General features: G+C 63.3%; 1 protein-coding gene across 2 annotated transcripts; it reads left to right on the top strand.

The window, feature by feature from the left end:
• Window positions 1–656: 656 nt before the first annotated feature.
• PLCB3 (phospholipase C beta 3) lies at window positions 657–17,234 on the top strand. Of its 2 annotated transcripts, XM_074273344.1 has the most exons (32): window positions 657–924; window positions 3,054–3,131; window positions 3,699–3,767; window positions 3,897–4,037; window positions 4,261–4,340; window positions 4,465–4,518; window positions 4,758–4,833; window positions 4,963–5,063; window positions 6,127–6,293; window positions 6,669–6,815; window positions 9,043–9,283; window positions 9,377–9,461; window positions 9,536–9,722; window positions 9,999–10,082; window positions 10,163–10,233; window positions 10,315–10,411; window positions 10,519–10,603; window positions 10,737–10,861; window positions 10,944–11,098; window positions 11,181–11,342; window positions 11,493–11,592; window positions 11,791–11,895; window positions 12,209–12,300; window positions 13,666–13,813; window positions 14,157–14,192; window positions 14,320–14,500; window positions 15,173–15,314; window positions 15,478–15,554; window positions 15,635–15,724; window positions 16,019–16,076; window positions 16,236–16,322; window positions 16,404–17,234. In XM_074273344.1, exons 1-32 carry the CDS (start codon window positions 826–828, stop codon window positions 16,644–16,646), a joined length of 3,663 nt encoding a protein of 1,220 aa, XP_074129445.1. In that variant the 5' UTR covers window positions 657–825; the 3' UTR covers window positions 16,647–17,234. The 2 variants fall into 2 exon arrangements, with proteins under 2 accessions (XP_074129445.1, XP_074129446.1); XM_074273345.1 differs by lacking the exon at window positions 9,999–10,082.
• The last annotated feature ends 1,560 nt before the right edge of the window (window positions 17,235–18,794 follow it).

Genomic DNA, 18,794 nt, shown 5'->3' on the forward strand with positions numbered 1-18,794 from the left:
GGGGGGGCGCGGGCGGCTGCTGAGGCTCCGGCCACTGGGCTCTCTCGGGAGCGCGGGGCCAGGCGTCCCCGGATCTTCGGCGGTTCTGCTGGGAGAAAGGGCCATTAGGCAGCTAAGTGCTTCCGACCGGGGAGGGGGGGCAGGAGATGAGGGGGGGTGGCAAGCTGGGGGAGGGAGGAGGCGGGGTGGGGGGGGACTGGCTGGGGAATAGGGGGCAGGGCTGGGGGCTGGCTGACTGAGGGAGACGGGGAAGGGTGGGGGGTGGCCAGTTGGGGGAAGGAGAGGGTGGGCTGGGGGGAGAGAGGAGGAGGGGAGGGGCGGGTGGACGGCTGCCTGGGGGAGACGGGGGAGGAGAGAGGAGGGGGCTGGGAGTCCGGGCTTCTTCCAGGACAGAGCGAGGCAGCAGGAGCCCAGCCGGGACCGGGATCTCAGTCCGCTCTGAGCCCTCGGAGCCTGGACCCCGGCCCTGGCGCTCGGCCCGGGCCGTCCTCGCCTGGCCGCCAGAGGGCGAGGCCTCCTGCCCTAGCTCCAGCCCCGGACTCCTGAGTTCTGGGAAGGCAGTGGGACCGGAGGGGCGGGAGGAGCAGGGGGCGTGGCATCTCCAGGCCCCGCCCCGCCCTGCCCGGGCCGCCCCGAGAGAAAGTCCCGGACTGCGCTGCCGCCGCCTCCTCCTCCTCCACCCCCTCCTCCTCCCGCTCCTCCGGCTCGGCTGCCCCCGCCGCTGCGCTCGGCGCGGGGAGCCGGACCCTGAGCGGACCGTCGGGGCTCGAGCCCGCAGCCCGGTGCGGCCCGCCCTCCGCCCCGGCCCCGGCTCCCGGGGGAGCCATGGCCGGCGCCCGGCCCGGGGTGCACGCGCTGCAACTGGAGCCTCCGGCGGTGGCCGAGATCTTAAGACGGGGCAGCAAGTTCATCAAGTGGGATGAGGTGAGCTCGGGGCGGGGGGACCGGCCGGGGCTTCCAGCCGGGCCTGCGCGTCCGAGCCCCCCGGGGCCGGCCCGGGCCTCCGCCCCCCAATTCCAGTCCTCTGTACCCCCGCTCCCTCCCGGGCCCCGCCGGGCCTCCCGCGGCCGCCCTCCCGGCTCCCCGGGGCCTCGCCTTGCTTTCCTCCCACGTCTGCTTTCCCTCCCCCGATCCCGAGAGCTGGGGGGGGGGCTCCTGGCCAGTCCCCAGAGCCCCCGTTCTGGGGACCGAGGAGCGAGACTTCGGTCTCTTCCCCCAGATCTTCCCCCGGCGCTGCCGTGCAGGGACTTTGCACCTCCCATCCTCCGGAGAAGACTTTGAACCCCACTAAGTCTCCCCAGCATCTCTGCCCCCCCGCCGGCGCTGTGGGAGCGCTCCCGAAGCCCCTCGCGGCGGCCCCGCTCCCGACGCCGCGCCCCCGGCTGTGCCCGCCGGTGCCCCGGCCCCGCTCCCCTCCGCGCCTCCTCCTTCCCCGCGCCCCATTTCGGGCCTTTCTCTCCTCATGCTTCGGAGCCTCCGTCCTCAGGAGCCCCGTCCTCGCCCTGCTTGCAGGCCCTCGGTCCCCTCCCTGGCGAGCCGGCCCTGGCAGGATTCCCTTTTCCTTTCCGGCTGGGTGGGGCTGGGGGAGCTGCTCCTGCTTTGGGGTGGCCGGGGGCCGGAGGGGCCGGGGGTGTGGCCGCAGGTAACAGGTGTGGCGGCCCCGGAGAAATCAGGTGCTGGGGAAGGGGCGGAGGCGGGGCCTGGGGCTGGGGGAGACCCCTCCCCCCCGGAGGCCTCGGCTGGAAAGTTAGAAAAAGTTTCTCCTTTTCCTTCTGGTGTGATAAACCCAAATAAGGAAGTGGGAACCCAGGAGCGAGCTTGGGGGGGAAGGGGGCTGCCTGGGAAACTGGGGAATCTCAAAGGGGGACCCCGGGGGAGGCTGGGAGAGCTGCGAGCGGCGGATACCCGTCATGGCCGGCCCTACCGAGGGGCCCCGAGCCCTACAAACGGACTGCGGGAAGGGAGCTTCGGGCTGCGGAGCGCTGAGGATTTGGGGGACTCCTGAGAACAGAATGGAGGGAGGGGGAAAGGTCACCTTATCACCAGTTCCTTCCCGCCCCTCCCCCGCCAGAATTAACCCCCAGGCGGGGGCAGAGAAAGCCCCCCCCCCTTCAAGTCCCAAGAGTCCTTGGGATTGGTCCCTGCTGTTTGGGAGGCTTTCTCTGGGGTCATAGGTCACTGTCACAGCGGACTGGGCAGTGGGTGGTGGGAGGCCCAGCTGGCTGCTCTACCCCTCGGACCTCCCCTGCTGGGCTGGCACTGGCAGGCTGGCTCCTGGCCCCCTCCTGCCCTGGGCCCTGCTCCACCCTGGAGGGCTGTACAGTTATTCTGAGTTTACTGGAGAAGAAATCTTGGGGAGGACCCTAAGCTTGGGGTGGGGCCGGGGAGGGGGGGGGCAGAATTAGGGATGGAGCCATGGGAGGTTGGGGCTGGCCAGGGGAGCCCTGACCTCTTGGCCTGCTAAGCCGGGGCTAATCTAGGGGTTCATCCCCACCTCCTCCCGCCCTGTGGTGTCAGATCCCCCCTGGGAGGATCCTGGGACTGCTGGCAGAGCCCTGGGCTTGTGGGTCAGGAAGACCTGGAGATGCTGGCTCAGGAATCTGGCAAATGAGCCTTGGGGGGCCTCATCTGTAAAATGGGCTTGGGAGAAGATCGGTTTAGAGCCCAACTGGCTGCGTTATTGGGCAAGACCCTCAAGCTCTCTGTGTAAGACGGCCGCTGCACTAGCCACCTTGCGCCACAGCTGTGGGCAGTGGTTTAGTCGTTGCAGTCCTACGGGCCTTGCTTGTGACCCCGTCTGGGGTGTTCTTAGCAGAGATAATGGAGGGGCCGGTCATTTCCTTCTCCAGCTCATTTTACAGATGAGGAAACTGAGGCAGACAGTAAAGGGACTTGGCCAGGGGCACGCAGCTTCTGAGTGTCAGAGGCTGCATTTTGGGGCACGGAGCTCTCTCTGTCCCAGGGAGCCCCTCAGCTGGTTGCCACCACTGAGGCCCACGGCCACCGCTTCTCCTCCCGCCTGGCCCTCACCGGCTTCTGCTCTTGTTGTCCAGGAGGCTTCCAGTCGGAACCTGGTCACGCTCCGAGTGGATCCCAATGGCTTCTTTCTCTACTGGACCGGACCCAACATGGTGAGCTCCCGGGCCTGGCTGCTTCCTCCCCTTCTCCGCTGCGGCCCCTCAGTGCTTGCCCCCTGCCCCAAATTCCTGGGGCCCCAGGGGCGGAGGCCTCCAAAGCTGGCTGACCCTTCCCACGGCCTGGCTGGACAGGAAGTGACCTCCCAGCCTTCCCCACCCCTGGACAGGAAGCGTCCAAGCCCTCTCCTCTCCTAGGCCGAGCAGCTCCGAGCAGAGGTGGGCATCCTCGTCAGGGGGCCCGGCCCAGCTCCGGAGCTGCAGACTTGGGGGGTCCTGCTGTCTCTTCCTTGGCTGCCCCAGAACACCCCCATTTTCTGAGCCTTATGGAGGCTGCCGCTGCCCCTCCCCCAAACTGTCCTGGGAATCGCTCCAAATATTTTGTGTTTATTTATCTGAGTCTGTGCCGGGCCCTCCCAGCAGAACGTAAGCATCTTGAGAGCAGGGGCTGGTCACCTCCTTATCTCTGGACCCCAGCCTCCAGCAGCACACAGTAGGCGTCTCATGAGTACCGGAAAGCCCCTCGTGCCCTCACCCCACCTCCAATTTTGGGCTTTCCCCTAGGAAGTGGACACTCTGGACATCAGCTCCATCCGGGACACGCGCACGGGCCGCTATGCCCGGCTGCCCAAGGTTGGTCCCTGGCCCGGTTTGCCCGCTGGTCGCCACGTGCAGAGCCCCGGTGGGGGCCCTCAGATGGGTCGGGCAGGGGGAGGGGGGAGTGCGGCGGGAGGGCCGGCTCTGATGCTCTGATCCTCACAGGACCCCAAGATCAGGGAAGTCCTGGGTTTCGGAGGTCCGGAAACGAAGCCAGAGGACAAGCTGGTGACCATAGTGGCTGGCCCTGACCCTGTAAACACTACTTTCCTCAACTTCATGGCTGTGCAGGAAGACACTGCCAAGGTGGGCTGGGGTCCTGGGGAAGGCTGGGGGGCTGCCTCTGACTCTGGGCCCAGCCTGCAGCTTTCCGGGCCTCAGTTTCCTCATTTCTCAGTGAGTCCGTTTTAGACTTCAGCTGGGAACCTGAGATCCTTGAATGGCCAGGGGGGAAGTACAGGGGGAGCTGGGGCTTGCAATGGCGCCCCTGCCCTCACTCCCCCGGGGATCCCTTCTGTGCCCCCACCAGATCTGGGCAGATGAGCTGTTCAAGCTGGCCATGAACATCCTGGCCCAGAACGCGTCCCGAAACACCTTCCTCCGAAAAGCGTGAGCTGGGGCCGGGCAGAGGGGCTTCTGCTGGGAATGGGGGGGGTCCCCGGCTGGGAGAAGGGGGGAGGGCAGGGCTGCTCCTGGCAACTCAGGGCCTTTTGTTCCTTCTCCTCGGGGCTAGGTACACCAAATTAAAACTCCAGGTGAACCAGGATGGACGAATACCGGTCAAAAAGTGAGAATTGTTCTGAGAGGCCGGGGAAGGGGAGACAGGAGGAAGGGGGGACAGGGGTGAAGGAGCACCGGGCAAGGGGGGACAGGGACGAGGACCCCTTTTCACCACTTTGCACCTTGGAAGTCAGTGCCCCCACCTCCTAGTGAAAGGTCTGTCTTTGCCCTGGGTGACCTTTGGCCCTTTTGACCCCGGGGGCACCTCCTCTCCTGCCCCCTCTGACTCCACACCCCTCCCCCCAGCATCCTTAAAATGTTCTCAGCTGACAAGAAGCGAGTGGAGACGGCGCTGGAGTCTTGCGGCCTCAATTTTAACCGGGTGCGTGGGGGGGCGGGGCGGGGGCTCAGGCAGGGGCAGTGTGTGCCCTCGCAGGGCACTGGCCCCCAGCCCCTTGACCTCCCCCGGGCTTTGCCACTCACTCCTCCTCCCTCCCGCCCCTCCCTGCAGAGCCAGTCAATCCGGCCAGACGAGTTTTCCCTGGAGATCTTTGAGAGATTCCTCAATAAACTGTGTCTCCGGCCCGACATAGACAAGATCCTGCTGGAGATGTGAGGGGGGAGGGGATGAGGGAGGGGCTTTTGGGGGGGGGGCGCAGGGAGCAGGAGATCTCCCTGGAGAGGACCACTGGACCTGAGGGGGACGCCCTGTGCGACCTTAGTTGCGCCATTTCCACCCTAGGCCTCGGTTTCCTCCTCTGTGAAGTGGAAGCGGCTCCAGCTTTAGAGCTCTTCCACATGTGGAACAGAGTATGGGCCGCTCAGGGGCATGGCCCCCCCGTGCCAGGAGGCTCGCACCACGGCAGTCACTGACCAGTTCCACAGCTGTGGTCCAGCTGCGGCCGACTCTGACCCCATTTGGGGTTTCTTGGCAGACCGGAGTGACGGCCATTCCCTGCTCCTGCCCGTTTTACAGATGAGGAAACTGAGTCAGGCAGGCTTGCGCCCGCGCTCTCTCAGCTGCCCTGGTGACTATTAGCTCTGATTGTCGCCTAGTTCTTGCGGGCCTCTGTCCCACGCGGCCCCCGCCTCCAGCAGAGCGTGGCCTAGTTTTGGGGCAGAGAATTTCTCTTTTTTCCCAGTTCTGAGGCTGGATCAGTCAGCCGGGCACGGCCTGGGAGGTGCGGCGTGGCAGGCAGCATGGCGGGCAGAGGCTGACCTGCGTCCTCCTGGCCCACGGCCCCACGCCGCCTGTTGGGGCACCCACGGAGCGAAGGACAGAGCCCTCGCTTTTAGGGGCTTTTGGGCTGACAGGCGTTCTGGAGGGAGCGAAGGAGCAAACTCCCGTTGTGTAGGAAAGCTACTGAGGCCCAGGGCCGGGCTGTGCAGAAGTGGGGGGCAGGGGGCCTCTGATCCTTTTTGGGCACCTCCTGCCCCTGCAGCATGGCCTAGGGACTCCAAGAAGGGTCTGAGGTAAAAATAGCTGCGTGGGCTTGTGCTGAGGCGGCCCCTAGGAGAGGACCCCTCCCCTAGACCCAGCAAGCCAGCTGGGCAGTGAGGGGGGAGGGGAAGACACCAGGCCCAGATGTGAGAGGCACTGGTTAGTGGGGGGGGGGGAGGAGGAGGAGGAGGGCAGCCTTCCTCCGCACACCCACGGACTGTCTGCCCCCCACAGTGGTGCTAAGGGGAAGCCGTACCTGACCTTGGAGCAGCTCCTGGACTTTGTCAACCAGAAGCAGCGGGACCCCAGGCTGAACGAAGTCCTGTACCCCCCGCTCCGGCCGGCCCAGGCCCGCCTGCTCATCGAGAAGTACGAGCCCAACCAGCAGTTCCTGGAGCGAGGTGAGCAGCCCGGCCGCCGGGCAGGAAGGGGGGCTCCGGGTCCTGGCCACCGCTGCTCCCGAGCCCTCTTGGCAAGAGCCGGTCTCCGAGGGCCTCCCAGAGTGGCTCCCAGAAGCAAAGCTGCCCCTTCTGGAGCTTTGTCCTTTCTTGCCTTGTTTTCTAAGGTCCCCCCCCCCCATGCCATTCCCTGTTCCAAGGCCCCTTTCCTCCCTGATATTCCCTGTTCTAAGATTCCTCCCATCCCTGACATCCCCTCTTGCAGCCCTTCCCGGGTGCCTGGGGGAGGGGAGTCACGTGCCCCCTGCCCTGGTGGGCGACAAGGGCTGGGCCTCGAGGGGCCGCAGGCTGACCCCTCTTCCTCCGCCCCGCCCCCAGACCAGATGTCCATGGAAGGCTTCAGCCGCTACCTGGGCGGGGAGGAGAACAGCATCCTGCCCCCGGAGACGCTGGACCTGAGCAATGACATGACTCAGCCCCTCAGCTCCTACTTCATCAATTCCTCACACAACACCTACCTCACAGGTAAGTCGGGGCGCTTCCGGCCTCGGGTGCCTCTTCTCTAGAATGGGCCCGTGCGCACTGGCCGGGAGGATGCTGGGAGAACGCGAGAGTCTGTGTCTGTGTCAGCGCCGCTGTGCTCACGGGCGTGACCTCAGCTCTTGTGAGAGGCAGAGCCGGCCCACGGTCAGGGGGAGCCGGGCCCAGGCCGCCTGTGCCAGGGAGCTCTGTAGGACGGTTCTTAGCCGGGTCCCTGACCGGAGCACCGCAGCTGTTTTAGTTTTCTGACCGATGGGTTCGAATGTGTGACTCAATGTGTTTGACAAGATGAGTCTGACCGGTGGTCCCTGCGCTTCCCCAGACTGCCCCAGGGTCCCTGCCACCAGCCAGCATGGGGGAGGGGCTCGCCCCTCCTCCCCCGGTCCAAATGTGAAACTGACCTGACCCCGTCTGCACCGACGTGCTGAATGTCACCACAGGAGAGGGGATGTTGTCCCCAGATGTGGGGGCTCCTCCCGGGGACAGACATTTCCCAGGGCCCCAAGGTGGGGAGCGAGAAGTCGGTGGACTTTGGCTAGAAGACCGAGAGAAAGAAATTATGGCGCACAAACCGTCCTCCTGGGGTGCAGGAAGATCCTCCGAAGCGAGATCCCCAGGACTGGTCCTGGGACGCCCCAGGCAGTGGCGGGCAGGAGGGAGCAGGCTGAGGAAGCGGAGGTGTTCCTTGTGGTGGACCACAAGCAACTGTGTGTAAATTACCACTTCTGTCACTTGGGCACTTATTAAACCCCGACTGTATGCTAAGTCCTTAATGGATAATTAGCTCATTTGAGCTTCAAAGACTGGATCTCTCTGCCAAGCAAACAGATGGGAGACAAGGGCAGGCGGAGGGGAGGGAGAGGCAAGTTTGTCAGATGTCTGGGGCACATGGGCAGAAGACCCCGGCCTCCCAGAAGCCCCGAGAGCAGCGTGTGCAAGAAAACGGCCCAAGGCCCCGCGGGCCGCGCTTCCGAGGCCGGAGTTTGGACTGGGCTGAGTGTGAGAAGGCGGGAAATGGATCCGCCGCTTTCCCCACCATTTTTGGACTCTCCGCCGCTTGGAGATGGAGCCTGTAAAGATGCAGTCCTGATGCTTAAAAGGCAGCCTGGAGACGAGCATCCGGACCAAACCGTACAGGAGAAATCTTATCTAGACGACCCGTCTTGGAACCATTAAGAGATCATTTTACAAGACATTTCACGCAGGGCAGAACGCCAAAGTGTGGGGCGTGGGGAAACAATGAAGAGGATTACTCAAAAAAGGCAATTACGGGCTAGCTCATCTCCATGAAGCGCGGGTCCAGGATGAGAGCACGAGGGAGACGGGCCGGGCTCTCCCAGAGGCTCCGGACGCCATCTTGGCGGTCCGGCCGCAGAAGCCGGAGACGGAAGGGAACAAGGCCCAGCTTTGTTCATTGATGCCGAAAAGGCCTTTGGCTCAGTAGAACCTCAGAAGACGCCTCGGGACGGCCGACACCGAGTCCCTGTCTAGCCAGGGCCGAGGGAGGTGCGGCCGGGTGGGCGCTCACCATAAGGGCCAGCTGCCCTCGGAGCCGTCCATCAAAGGCCGATGCTCCTGCTTGGAAACATCTGTGCTGTGGGCCTGTAGGAGGAGCTAGGGGACTCTTAAGTAAGACTTACGTCTCCTGGTCTCAGACACTTAACCCCAATTACCTCAGAAAAAACTAAAGGAAAACCCGACTTTTGTCTCCCTTTTCTTACCTGCAGAAGAGGGTAATAGGAGCACTTATCCTGCAGGTTCTTAGAAGATCAAATGAGATAAGAGGAACTGCATAAATATTAGCTGCTTGGGGAGCTGCTCTCCTCCATCCCAGGATGCTCTCTGGGATAAAGGACGTTCTCTTACACAAAGGCCGCGGCTGGAGACCACCCCTGTCCGAAGGGTCAGCTCAGGCCGGCCCAGGGCTCCTGGAGCAAGGCGGTGGGTGCGGCCGGCCCAGCTCCTTCCGTGATCACGTGTTGAGCCACCATGATGTCTGAGCCGGGAGAAGATGGGCTGGTCATCGAGTCCCGCTCGGACACTTGTGGAAGCGCCAGAGGCAGAGGGAGAGGTCCGGCCCTTTGCAGGATCTCTTTGTGTGCAGCCCCCCCAACCCCCGTGGAAGAAGAGGAGCGGGGGTCCTCGTGTCCATGAGGTCCAGGGGCTCACCCGGGGCAGGGCACGTCTCTGACCACGGCCTTTCCTCCCGCAGCGGGGCAGCTGGCAGGGACCTCCTCCGTGGAGATGTACCGGCAGGCGCTGCTCTGGGGCTGCCGCTGTGTGGAGCTGGACGTGTGGAAGGGCCGGCCGCCGGAGGAGGAGCCCTTCATCACGCACGGCTTCACCATGACCACCGAGGTGCCGCTGCGCGACGTGCTGGAGGCCATTGCCGAGACCGCCTTCAAGACCTCGCCCTTCCCCGTCATCCTCTCCTTTGAGAACCACGTGGACTCGTGAGTTCCCTCGCGCTGCCTCTCAGTGACCTTTGGGATGGGGCGCTTGCTGGGCTCTGGCCCTTGACCCCTGTCCCCTTTCCCTCCGGCTAGGGCCAAGCAGCAGGCCAAGATGGCCGAGTACTGCCGCACCATCTTCGGGGACGCCCTGCTCATAGACCCGCTGGATAAGTACCCGGTAGGGGCTGCTCCGTGGGGAGGTGGGCGGGGGGCTTCTTGGGCACTTCTGACGGTCGTGCCCTCCTCTCCCAGCTGGCCCCGGGGGTCCCCCTGCCCAGCCCTCAGGACCTGATGGGCCGGATCCTGGTGAAGAACAAAAAGCGGCACCACCCGCCCCTGAACCTCGGCGAGGGCTCGGTGCGCAAGCGGCCCCTGGAGCAGAGTAACTCGGCCCTGAGCGAGAGCTCCGTGGTCACGGAGCCCTCCTCCCCGCAGCTCGGTAGGCCCCGGCCCGGGATCCCCCAGAGGCTTCCCCCCCTCCTGTGACCCACCTCCCTTCTACACTGGGCTCCAAGTCCTCCGGGACACTGGGGTCCGGCCACGCTGCCTCGCCCCCATCCTTCTGGGGCAGTCACCAATGGATCTGGGCTCCCCCGACCTCTAACCTCCTGGCCCCGTGCTCCCCCGTGCTCCCCCTGCCCCATGTGCCGGGCCACGCTCGGGCAGACATGGTGTGTGAGCCGGGGGCCCGGTCTCTGCCTTCCCCTACCCCCAGGCTCCCCCAGCTCGGAGGCCTGCTCCACTCTGAGCAATGAGGAGGATCTCCTGGGCGCCAATCCTGAGCCCCGAAAATCCATTGGTGAGAGGAGGGGCGGGCGAGGGGGATGGCCCCGCGGTGCGGGCAGAGGGGACGGGCCCCAACCGCCGTCTCTCCCACAGACCGCGAGGCCGAAAGTGAAGAGGAGGAGGAGGAGGAGCCGCCCGACCCCAAGAAGACCTCCACAGATGAGGTCAAGCCCGGGAGGTGGAAGGGTGGGGGCGGGGAAGGAGCCGGGGCATCCGCCTGACCCTCTGGTTTGGGGGCGTCACAGGGCACGGCCAGCAGCGAGGTGAACGCCACCGAGGAGATGTCCACACTGGTCAACTATGTCGAGCCTGTCAAATTCAAGTCCTTTGAAGTGGCGCGGAGTGAGTGGGGGGGCACTTGGGAGGGGGAGGGGCCCGGGGGACCACACACCGGCTGCCGGGGGTGGGGGCCGGATGAAGGGACGCCAGCCTGCATCCCCACCCCCCAGAGCGGAACAAGAGCTACGAGATGTCGTCCTTCGTGGAGACCAAGGCCCTGGAGCAGCTCACCAAGAGCCCCATGGAGTTTGTGGAGTATCCTCCCATGAGAGGGGCGGGGGGCATGGCAGAGCAGGACGCTGGGGTCCGTTTGGGCGGGGGCCGGTCGGGCTGGGTCCGCGGGGTCCGGTGCCTTCTGCAGAGTGTGGCCCATGACCGCCCGCCTCAGGTACAACAAGCAGCAGCTGAGTCGCATCTACCCCAAGGGCACGCGGGTCGACTCCTCCAACTACATGCCGCAGCTCTTCTGGAACGCGGGCTGCCAGCTCGTGGCCCTCAACTTCCAGACCCTCGGTAAGGCCGTCGGGGGCCCTGCGGGGGCCGGGGCCGGGGCCGGGCCGTGTGCTGACCGCCGCCCCGGGCCCTCCGCCCCCAGACCTCCCCATGCAGCTGAACGCCGGCGTGTTCGAGTACAACGGGCGCAGCGGCTACCTGCTCAAGCCTGAGTTCATGCGGCGCCAGGACAAGTCCTTCGACCCCTTCACGGAGGGCATCGTGGACGGCATCGTGGCCAACGCTCTCCGGGTCAAGGTTGGACGTTGGCGGCAGCAGGAGTGGGGGGGGGCACCCGGAGGTCAGAGGCCGGACCCTCAGCCCTGTCCTGCTCTTGCAGGTGATCTCGGGCCAGTTCCTATCGGACAGGAAGGTCAGCATCTACGTGGAAGTGGACCTCTTCGGCCTTCCCGCTGACACACGGCGCAAATACCGCACGCGGCCCTCCCAGGGGAACTCCTTTAACCCAGTTTGGGACGAGGAGCCCTTCGACTTCCCCAAGGTGGGTCCCCGAGCCCAGGCTCCGGGAAGGAGAAACCCCACTGCCCTGGAGGGGACGGGCACAAAGAAGCCCTCAGCTAAGGCTGAGAGGGCTGGGCGGGCAGAGGGTCCGTGCCAGAGGGAGCCCCCCTGAGCTCTCCTCCTCCTGCAGGTGGTGCTGCCCACACTGGCCTCTCTCCGCATCGCGGCGTTCGAGGAAGGGGGCAAGTTTGTGGGGCACCGAATCCTGCCAGTCTCTGCCATCCGCTCAGGTGAGGCCGCCAGACTGAGCTTCCCCCCTGCCTCCCCCCTCCCTTCCTTCCCCAGCCCCTGAGTGGGAGGGTAAGTTCTGAGGAGAAGGCTAAGAGCGGGGGTCCCCGGGGGGCTCAGGCAGCAGAGACGGGGGGGGGGGGTAGCTGCCGGCACCCTTGCCTTGGCCCTGGCCCCAGCTGACCCCTGACCCCGCCCAGGGTACCATTACATCTGCCTGAGGAACGAAGCCAACCAGCCGCTGTGTCTGCCCGCTCTGCTCATCTACACGGAGGCTTCCGACTACATCCCTGACGATCACCAGGGTGAGGGGCTGGGAGGTGGGGGGCGGGGCGGGCTGGGACCAGACCAGGGAGGGGGTCAGAGAGGAGGAGCAGCAGGGATGGGGGAGGGAGCAGGGCCTGGACTCCAGTCTCCCTCTGGCTCTCCCCCCGGACAGCCTTGAGAAAGTGGTGGTTCCAGCCTCAGTTTCTCCATCTGCAACAGGCGGGAGGTGAAGCGGGGGGGGGAAGGAGCAGCCACTGTTCCTTCTGTTCCAAGGGGGCATCCCAAGGGGGGATGGGGGAGGCCTTCATCTCCGGGTTTGCCAATCCCTCCCTCGCTTCTCTCCTCCCCAAGACTACGCCGAGGCTTTGTTCAACCCCATCAAGCACGTCAGCCTCATGGACCAGAGGTCAAAGCAGCTGGCGGCGCTGATCGGCGAGAGCGAGGTGAGGGGGGGAGAGAGGAGGGGGGCAGTTAGCTCTGGGCCGTCCTGCGCTTCTGCAAGGAGCCTGTCCCAAAGTCCCTCCGGCCCACCCACGTAGGTCCTGGAAGGAGCCACAGGCCCAGCAGTGGCCGTGAGCGCGGCGCCGAGCAGGCGCTGGCCTGGTGTGGAGGGACAGCCGGGCTCCTGGGGCTTCCTGGCCAGACCGAGAGAGCGGGGATCCCTCAGCGGGCAAATGAGCGACGTTCCGCTTCTGGTCCTGCTCCCGTCGTCCTTTGTAGCAGAGAAGGGTGACTGTGTATGCTGCCTCCCTGCCCGGCTGCCCCCCACCCCTCAGCTGAGGAGGCCGTCGCGCCAATGTCGTTGGTCTTTAATGGGTTTTGTCAGAGTTTGTTGGGCCCGGGAAGCGGAGCACATCCACCTGTGAGGGGAGCTGCCTGGGCCCCTTCCGGGCTGGGCATGTGTTGGGGGCAAACTCTAACCCCGGTTTGAGAGCACCTGGGTTCTTAAACTGCTCGGAACTGAGCTTCCCGAGGCGCCTCAAGTGCCCGCCCGGTCTAGGCACGTCCAGTCTGCTTGGGGGCGGGGGGAAGGCCTCCCCCTCCCCCCGGGGGTAAAGCAGCTGCACCCGGGACTGACAGAGCTGGGCTTAGACTCTCTGGGGGGCAGCAGTGGGGGGGGGATAGGACATAGAGGGGCCCAGCTCCTGTGCAGAGTCCCGCCTCGTGGCTGCAAGATCTGCCCAAGTCCCTCCACTTGATTGCCTCAAAAAACTTTATATGTAATTATTGTCTTTTCCCCTTATAAGCTATAATAAGTTCTCTAATCTATAGAATATGATACAGTATAACCAGCAGAACATAGGAGTAGGGTTAGAAAAGGCGACTTGGCAGTTCCTGGAGGCGGATGCACCTTTCTGCACCCGGAGTTCCCTCCTCCATTGCCAAAGGCATCGCGCTCCATGGCTGCGCCTGCGCAGGGACTGGAGGCAGGGACTGGAGGCAGGGAGGCAGCGCTTCTGTCTCCCTCCACATCTGAGACAGGCGGCCCCATTGCTCCCGGGTCGGGGCCTTCCCTCTGCTGGGTCACTGGGGCGCCCCAGCCTTGTTCACTGGCGCACGTGAGCCCCCGCTCGTCTCCGGTTCCTTTGGGTCTCCTCGGACGCGGCTGGACGCGGCCCCCTTTGACTGCCGCAGGGGCTTCTAGCCCCCCTGTGCCAGGTGCAGCCAAGTAAACCCGAGGAGACCGAGAAAGGCAGAATTGGCACTGCCCTCGGGGGCTTGGCATCAAGGTGCCACGGGCAGAGGAAGGCCTGGGCTTGTGGAAGCACCTTGGTGTCCGGCTTTAGGGTGAACTTCTGCCCCTCCAGGCCGCTCCCGACACCTCAGAGGAACTGCCTTCTCAAAAGCTGGACCGCCCGCCAGCCAAAAGGTCCATACACGGATGCCCGGAGTTTGTGCCCTCCCAGCCCCCCGGCTGTGGGACCTCCCCCACCAGCCCTGTCATAAACAGAGCAGGTATGGGCCGGGGGGGAGGGGATGGGCGGCGGGAAGGCATCTTCTCCTTCAATCACGAGGGGAGACGGGGGCTCGAGGCCTGGCCTGGCTCCTGCCCGCCACCCTCGACTCTGAGCACCTTGCCCAGGGAGCTCAGAGTCGGGCGCCAGCCGATGGCCTCCCTCAACTGCCACCAAGGGGCTCTTTCAGTTCCTCTGCCCGGCTGTTTTGGGAGTCCTCCCAGCTGTGCTCACTGACTGGCGAAGGTCGACCCTCCCCCTCCCCCACTTCAGTCTCCCCCTCTGGAGGTTGGGGTCCCTTCCCCGCTCAACATCCTCACAGCTCGTTCTGCTCTTCTTCACAGGTCAGTGTGATGAGCTCGTCGCCAGCATCCTGGGAGGTGAGCCGGGGGAAGTGGGGGACGGCCAGCCAGGTCCGGGTGCCCCCCATTCCTCCCTGTCCCCAGACGTCCCCGACCAGCCAGGCTGCTCTCTCTCTGACGTCCCCTTCCTGGCCCTGGCTTCCAGAGGTGTCCGTGGCCCCCCTGGAGGAGCTTCGGGCCCACAAGTCCCTGGGGAAGCTTCGCAGCCGGCAGGAGCGGGACCTGCGGGAGCTGCAGAAGAAGCATCAGCGAAAGGCGGCGGCGCTCACGCGGCGGCTCCTCGGCGCCCTGGCCCAGCACCGAGGGGAGATGGAAAAGAGGCGCAAGTGAGTGTCTGGGCCCGTCTGGGGGGCCCGGGAGGACAGGTGGGGAGGAGGAGGCCCAGGGAGGACAGGTGGGGAGGAGGCCCAGGGAGGACAGGTGGGGAGGAGGCCCAGGGAGGACAGGTGGGGAGGAGGCCCAGGGAGAACAGGTGGGGAGGAGGCCCAGGGAGGACAGGTGGGGAGGAGGCCCAGGGAGGACAGGTGAGGAGGAGGCCCAGGGAGCATAAGTCAGACTTCAGGAGCAGAGCAGGCCTGACTCCCTCCATCCTTAGACAGAGGGACAGAGAGAGATAAAGGAAGAGAGACAGAGACTGAGACCGAGGAGAAGGAGGAGCTGGAGGGAGAAAGTGAAGGGGAGAGTTTCTGGTTGGAAAGTGTTCCATACAATCAGCTCTTGATGACTGGGGAGGACATTGCCTCGAGGCAGACTTAGTGTACCCACTGAAAGGGAGGAAACCTTGGGGATGGGAGAGTCTGGGAGTGGATGGGGAGGCCTTGAGCTTCCATCCCTAAAGGCCTCCTGGCGGAGCAGTCTAGAAAGGGACTTCCCTGAGAGCTGCTCCTCTCCCTCCCAGGAGCCCCCGGGCTCCAGAAGGGGGTGGCGCTGGGTTTGGGCAGGGGGGGGCCGGGTGCGAATGTGAGCGGCTTGAGGGCTCAGCCAGTCTCTCTCTGCAGGAGCGGGGGCCTGGAGGAGGAGGAGGAGGAGGAGATGAGGAAGTACCGGGAGCTGCAGAAGCAACAATTCCAGAGTCTGTTGGACTTCAGGGAGGCTCAGGCTGATTTGGAAGCGGAACGGCGGCAGGAACACCTGAGACAGGTAAAGGGGGGGGACAAGAAAGCACCTGAGGGGGGGGCGAGACAGGGGGGAGGGGGGCACCTTCAGAGGCCCGTGAGGGGGCTGCCCATCTGAGTAGGGGGGGGCTGAGGCCTGGGGGGTCCTGCTCCAGTCCCCGACCCTCCCCTGACTCTGCCCCGTCCAGGTCCAGCATCGGCTTCGGGAGCTTGTCCTTGAGACGCACACGAGCCAGCTGAAAAAGCTGAAGGAGACCAGTGACAAGTGAGGGGGGGGCTGCTGGGGGCGGGGCCATGGCGCCCTCCGCTCCCGGCTTTGCTGCCTGACAGACTCCCCCCGCCCAGGGAGAAGAAGGAGCTGCAGAAGATCCTGGACCGCAAGAGGCACAACAGCATTTCCGAGGCGAAGACCCGGGAGAAGCACAAGAAAGAGGCGTGAGTGGGCGGGGGGTGGGGGGTGGGGTGGGGTGGGGAACCCCTTTGGGAGTTTTCTGGGCGGAGATCCCGGAGGGCGTGGCCACTCCCCCCCTCAGCTCTTTTGACAGATGAGGAAACTGAGGCAGACTGAAGGAAGGGACCTGCCCAGGGTCTCCCAGCTAGGAAGTGTCCTCCTCAGGGCTTGGCCCACTGGAGGGCGCCCCTCAGGAAGGCCGCTGTGGTTGTCAGGGGGAAGGGGCCACAGGAGGGAGGAAGGAGCCTGACCCCCTCCCCCGTCCCCATTCCCTCCAGAGAGCTGAACGAGATTAACCGGAGGCACATCACTGAGTCTGTCAACTCCATCCGAAGGGTGAGGTCCGGCCCCCTCCCCCTCTCCCTCTCCCCCTCTCCCTCTCCCCCTCTCCCTCTTCCCCCCTTGAGGATCTACCCCGCCAGTCGCGGGGGTGGGGCCCTCCTTTCCCGGGGGCGCGCAGGGCTTCCCGGACCCACTGGGCTTCTGCCCCCCCAGCTGGAAGACGCCCAGAAGCAGCGGCAGGAGCGGGTCCTGAGCGAGCAGCAGCAGGTCCAGGAGCAGCTGGACAAAGAAGAGCCCAAGGTAAAGGGGGGAGGGCCTGGAGGGGCGGGGCAGCCGGGCGGGGGCGGCCCGCCCACGCCCTGCCCTGTGCCCCCCCTGCAGGCCACGGCCCAGCTGGCCCAGGAGTGCCAGGTGCAGCGCGAGCAGCTGGGCCAGGAGATCCGGCGGAGCCTGCGCGGGGAGCTGCTCCCGGACGAGGACGATCCGCTGGGCCACGGAGGCTCCGGCCTGGGCACCGGCAACGGGCACCCGCTGGGCAGAGCCAGCAACCGGCACACCCTTGGCAGCGCCAGCAACGGGCACGCCCCGGGGAGCGAGAGGCAGGAGGAGAACACCCAGCTCTGAGCCGGGGCGGGCAGGGCCGCCAGCCGAAAGGGAAGACACTAAACCTGTTTTTAAAACTTTTTATTTTTTTTAAATTTTTTATTTTTTTAAATTCAGGGTGGCAAGAAGCCTCCCTCCCCCTCCTCCTTAACCCTCTTTAGTCCCAGCGGGGGTGTGTCTGTCCGTCTGCATGTGTATGTGTACTTGTGAGTCAGAGTGTGTCCCCCCCCCTCCAGCCCCCCTCCCCCCTGAGCTGATAACTAGGGCGGGCCCTGACCTGCCTGGGGCCAAGGATCAGCTGAGGTGGGTGGGGAGATAAGGGATAAAATGGGGCTTGCCCTTCCCCCTTCACATGATGCTCACACTCCAGAGGCAGGAATGCCCCTCCCCCACATCATAATTTCTTTGAGATCCCAGGATGTGGTGGGAGTATCTCCTCCTCCCCCCTCAGTGCTCCCCTGGCCCTTGAAGCCTCTTGGGGGGCGTGGTCAGAAAGGTGGGGCTGGGGACACTTGTTCTCTCCAGATTTGGGGGTCAGAAGCACCAATTTCTGTCTCTTCTGCTTGTTTTTGGTTTCTATGTTAATAAAAGTGGATTCCAAGGCCTGCACCACCTGTTCTTGTGTGATTGGGGATCCGGCCGATCCCAGGGGCAGCTCCCACAATCAGAGATTGGATGGACAGGAAGCTTCCGAGACTCCCTCTAGCCCCTTTCAAGCTAGCTTCTCCTCTGTTAGTGTCACCAGACACAGTTGGAACGCCCTTCTGTTCCACACAATCCAACCCATCTTTCCAGACTCGCCCTGAACTGGACTGGAAAAGTCACTGGCACAAGACCTAGCTGCATCCCTACAAACAAGTCCTGGGGTGGGTGAAAGTCCTCCAGGCACAGAACTCTTCTAGCTCATACCTGTAGAGACCAGATCTTGGAAGCTGGGATGATGTATGTCCCCTTCTCCCTGGAGGGCCTGGAGCAGAGCTGTTTAATTATTCAGTGCTCTTTATTCAAGGCTTTCCAAGAGGGACTAGAGCAGCGCCTTGGGGAATAATGGTTCACCCAAATCTCGGAGGTTCATCCTTAGAGAACTTGTCCAAAAACATCCTCCGAATCAATAAACCAGTGCTTCCGAATTAGGGTTGGTGCTAAGTGTTGGCCATTAAAAAAAAAAGTCTTCCCCTCAAGGATATCACAGTCTGATGGGGAAGGAAGGTGACAAACAAACTAGAGACTGGAAAAACAGGACATAATTAATGGAGAGAAGCACTGGGGGATTAAGCATTGGAAAGACTTCCTGCAGAAAGTGGGGTTTTAGTTGGGATTTAAAGGAAGCCTGGAGGTCATTGATCGGAACTGGCAGAGAAAGAGCCTTCTGGGCATTGGGTGAGAATGCTCAGGTTGAGGGTCCTATTCTCAGAGGCCAGTATCACTGCAGAATATGTGTGGGGGAATAAGATGTAAGAGGGGAATAGTTGAGGGGAAGAGATTGATGGAGGGTTTTGAAAGTTTGCTCCTGGAAGTGATAGGGAGTCACTGAGGAGAAGCTTGACACGGTCATACTTCATTTTAGGAAACTCAATTTGTTGGCTGAATGGAAAGAGAGGCTTGAGGCAGGCAGACCCCCTAGTAGTTGTTGCAGTAGTTTAGGTGTGAAGTGGTGAGGGTCTGCACCTGCCGAGGGGGTGCTATCTCAGGGGAGAAAAGGGAGCATATTAGATGTGAAATCCACAAGAGATATCACAAAAGTGAAATCTACAAGAGATGTTACAAAGATGAAATCCACAAGAGTTGTTTGTTACAAAGGTGAAATCTACAAGAGATACTCCAAAGGTGAAATCTACAAAAGATACTGACAAATGAAATCTTTTAAGATATATTCCCAAGGTGAAATGTACCAGAGATGTTGCAAAGGTGAAATCTACAAGAGATATTTCAAAAGTGAATCTATAAGAAATGGCTGGAAAAGTGAAAGGCCTTTACCACAACTTGGATGGGGCTGGAGGGGGAGTCCAGGATGACTTGGACCCTGAGGGAGTGGGAGGATGGCTGAATGGTAAGCTAAGAGTAGGGGGAGGGGTTGGAGAAGGTGAAGGTAAGATCATTAGTTCTATTTTAGACATGTTGAGTTTAATTCTTCTACTGCAACCTGAAACTAAAAGACAGCTGGAGGTG

The sequence above is a fragment of the Sminthopsis crassicaudata genome, chromosome 6 (genome assembly GCF_048593235.1).
Source record: "Sminthopsis crassicaudata isolate SCR6 chromosome 6, ASM4859323v1, whole genome shotgun sequence".
NCBI lineage: Eukaryota > Metazoa > Chordata > Mammalia > Dasyuromorphia > Dasyuridae > Sminthopsis > Sminthopsis crassicaudata.

Excerpts from the sequence above, each read along its gene's own strand:
- PLCB3 (XM_074273344.1), top strand. The coding sequence starts at position 826 with ATGGCCGGCGCCCGGCCCGGGGTGCACGCGCTGCAACTGGAGCCTCCG. Across the intron at positions 4,834-4,962 it reads GCGGCCTCAATTTTAACCGG|AGCCAGTCAATCCGGCCAGA; the intron begins GTGCGTGGGGGG and ends CCCTCCCTGCAG. Across the intron at positions 6,294-6,668 it reads CCAGCAGTTCCTGGAGCGAG|ACCAGATGTCCATGGAAGGC; the intron begins GTGAGCAGCCCG and ends CCCCGCCCCCAG.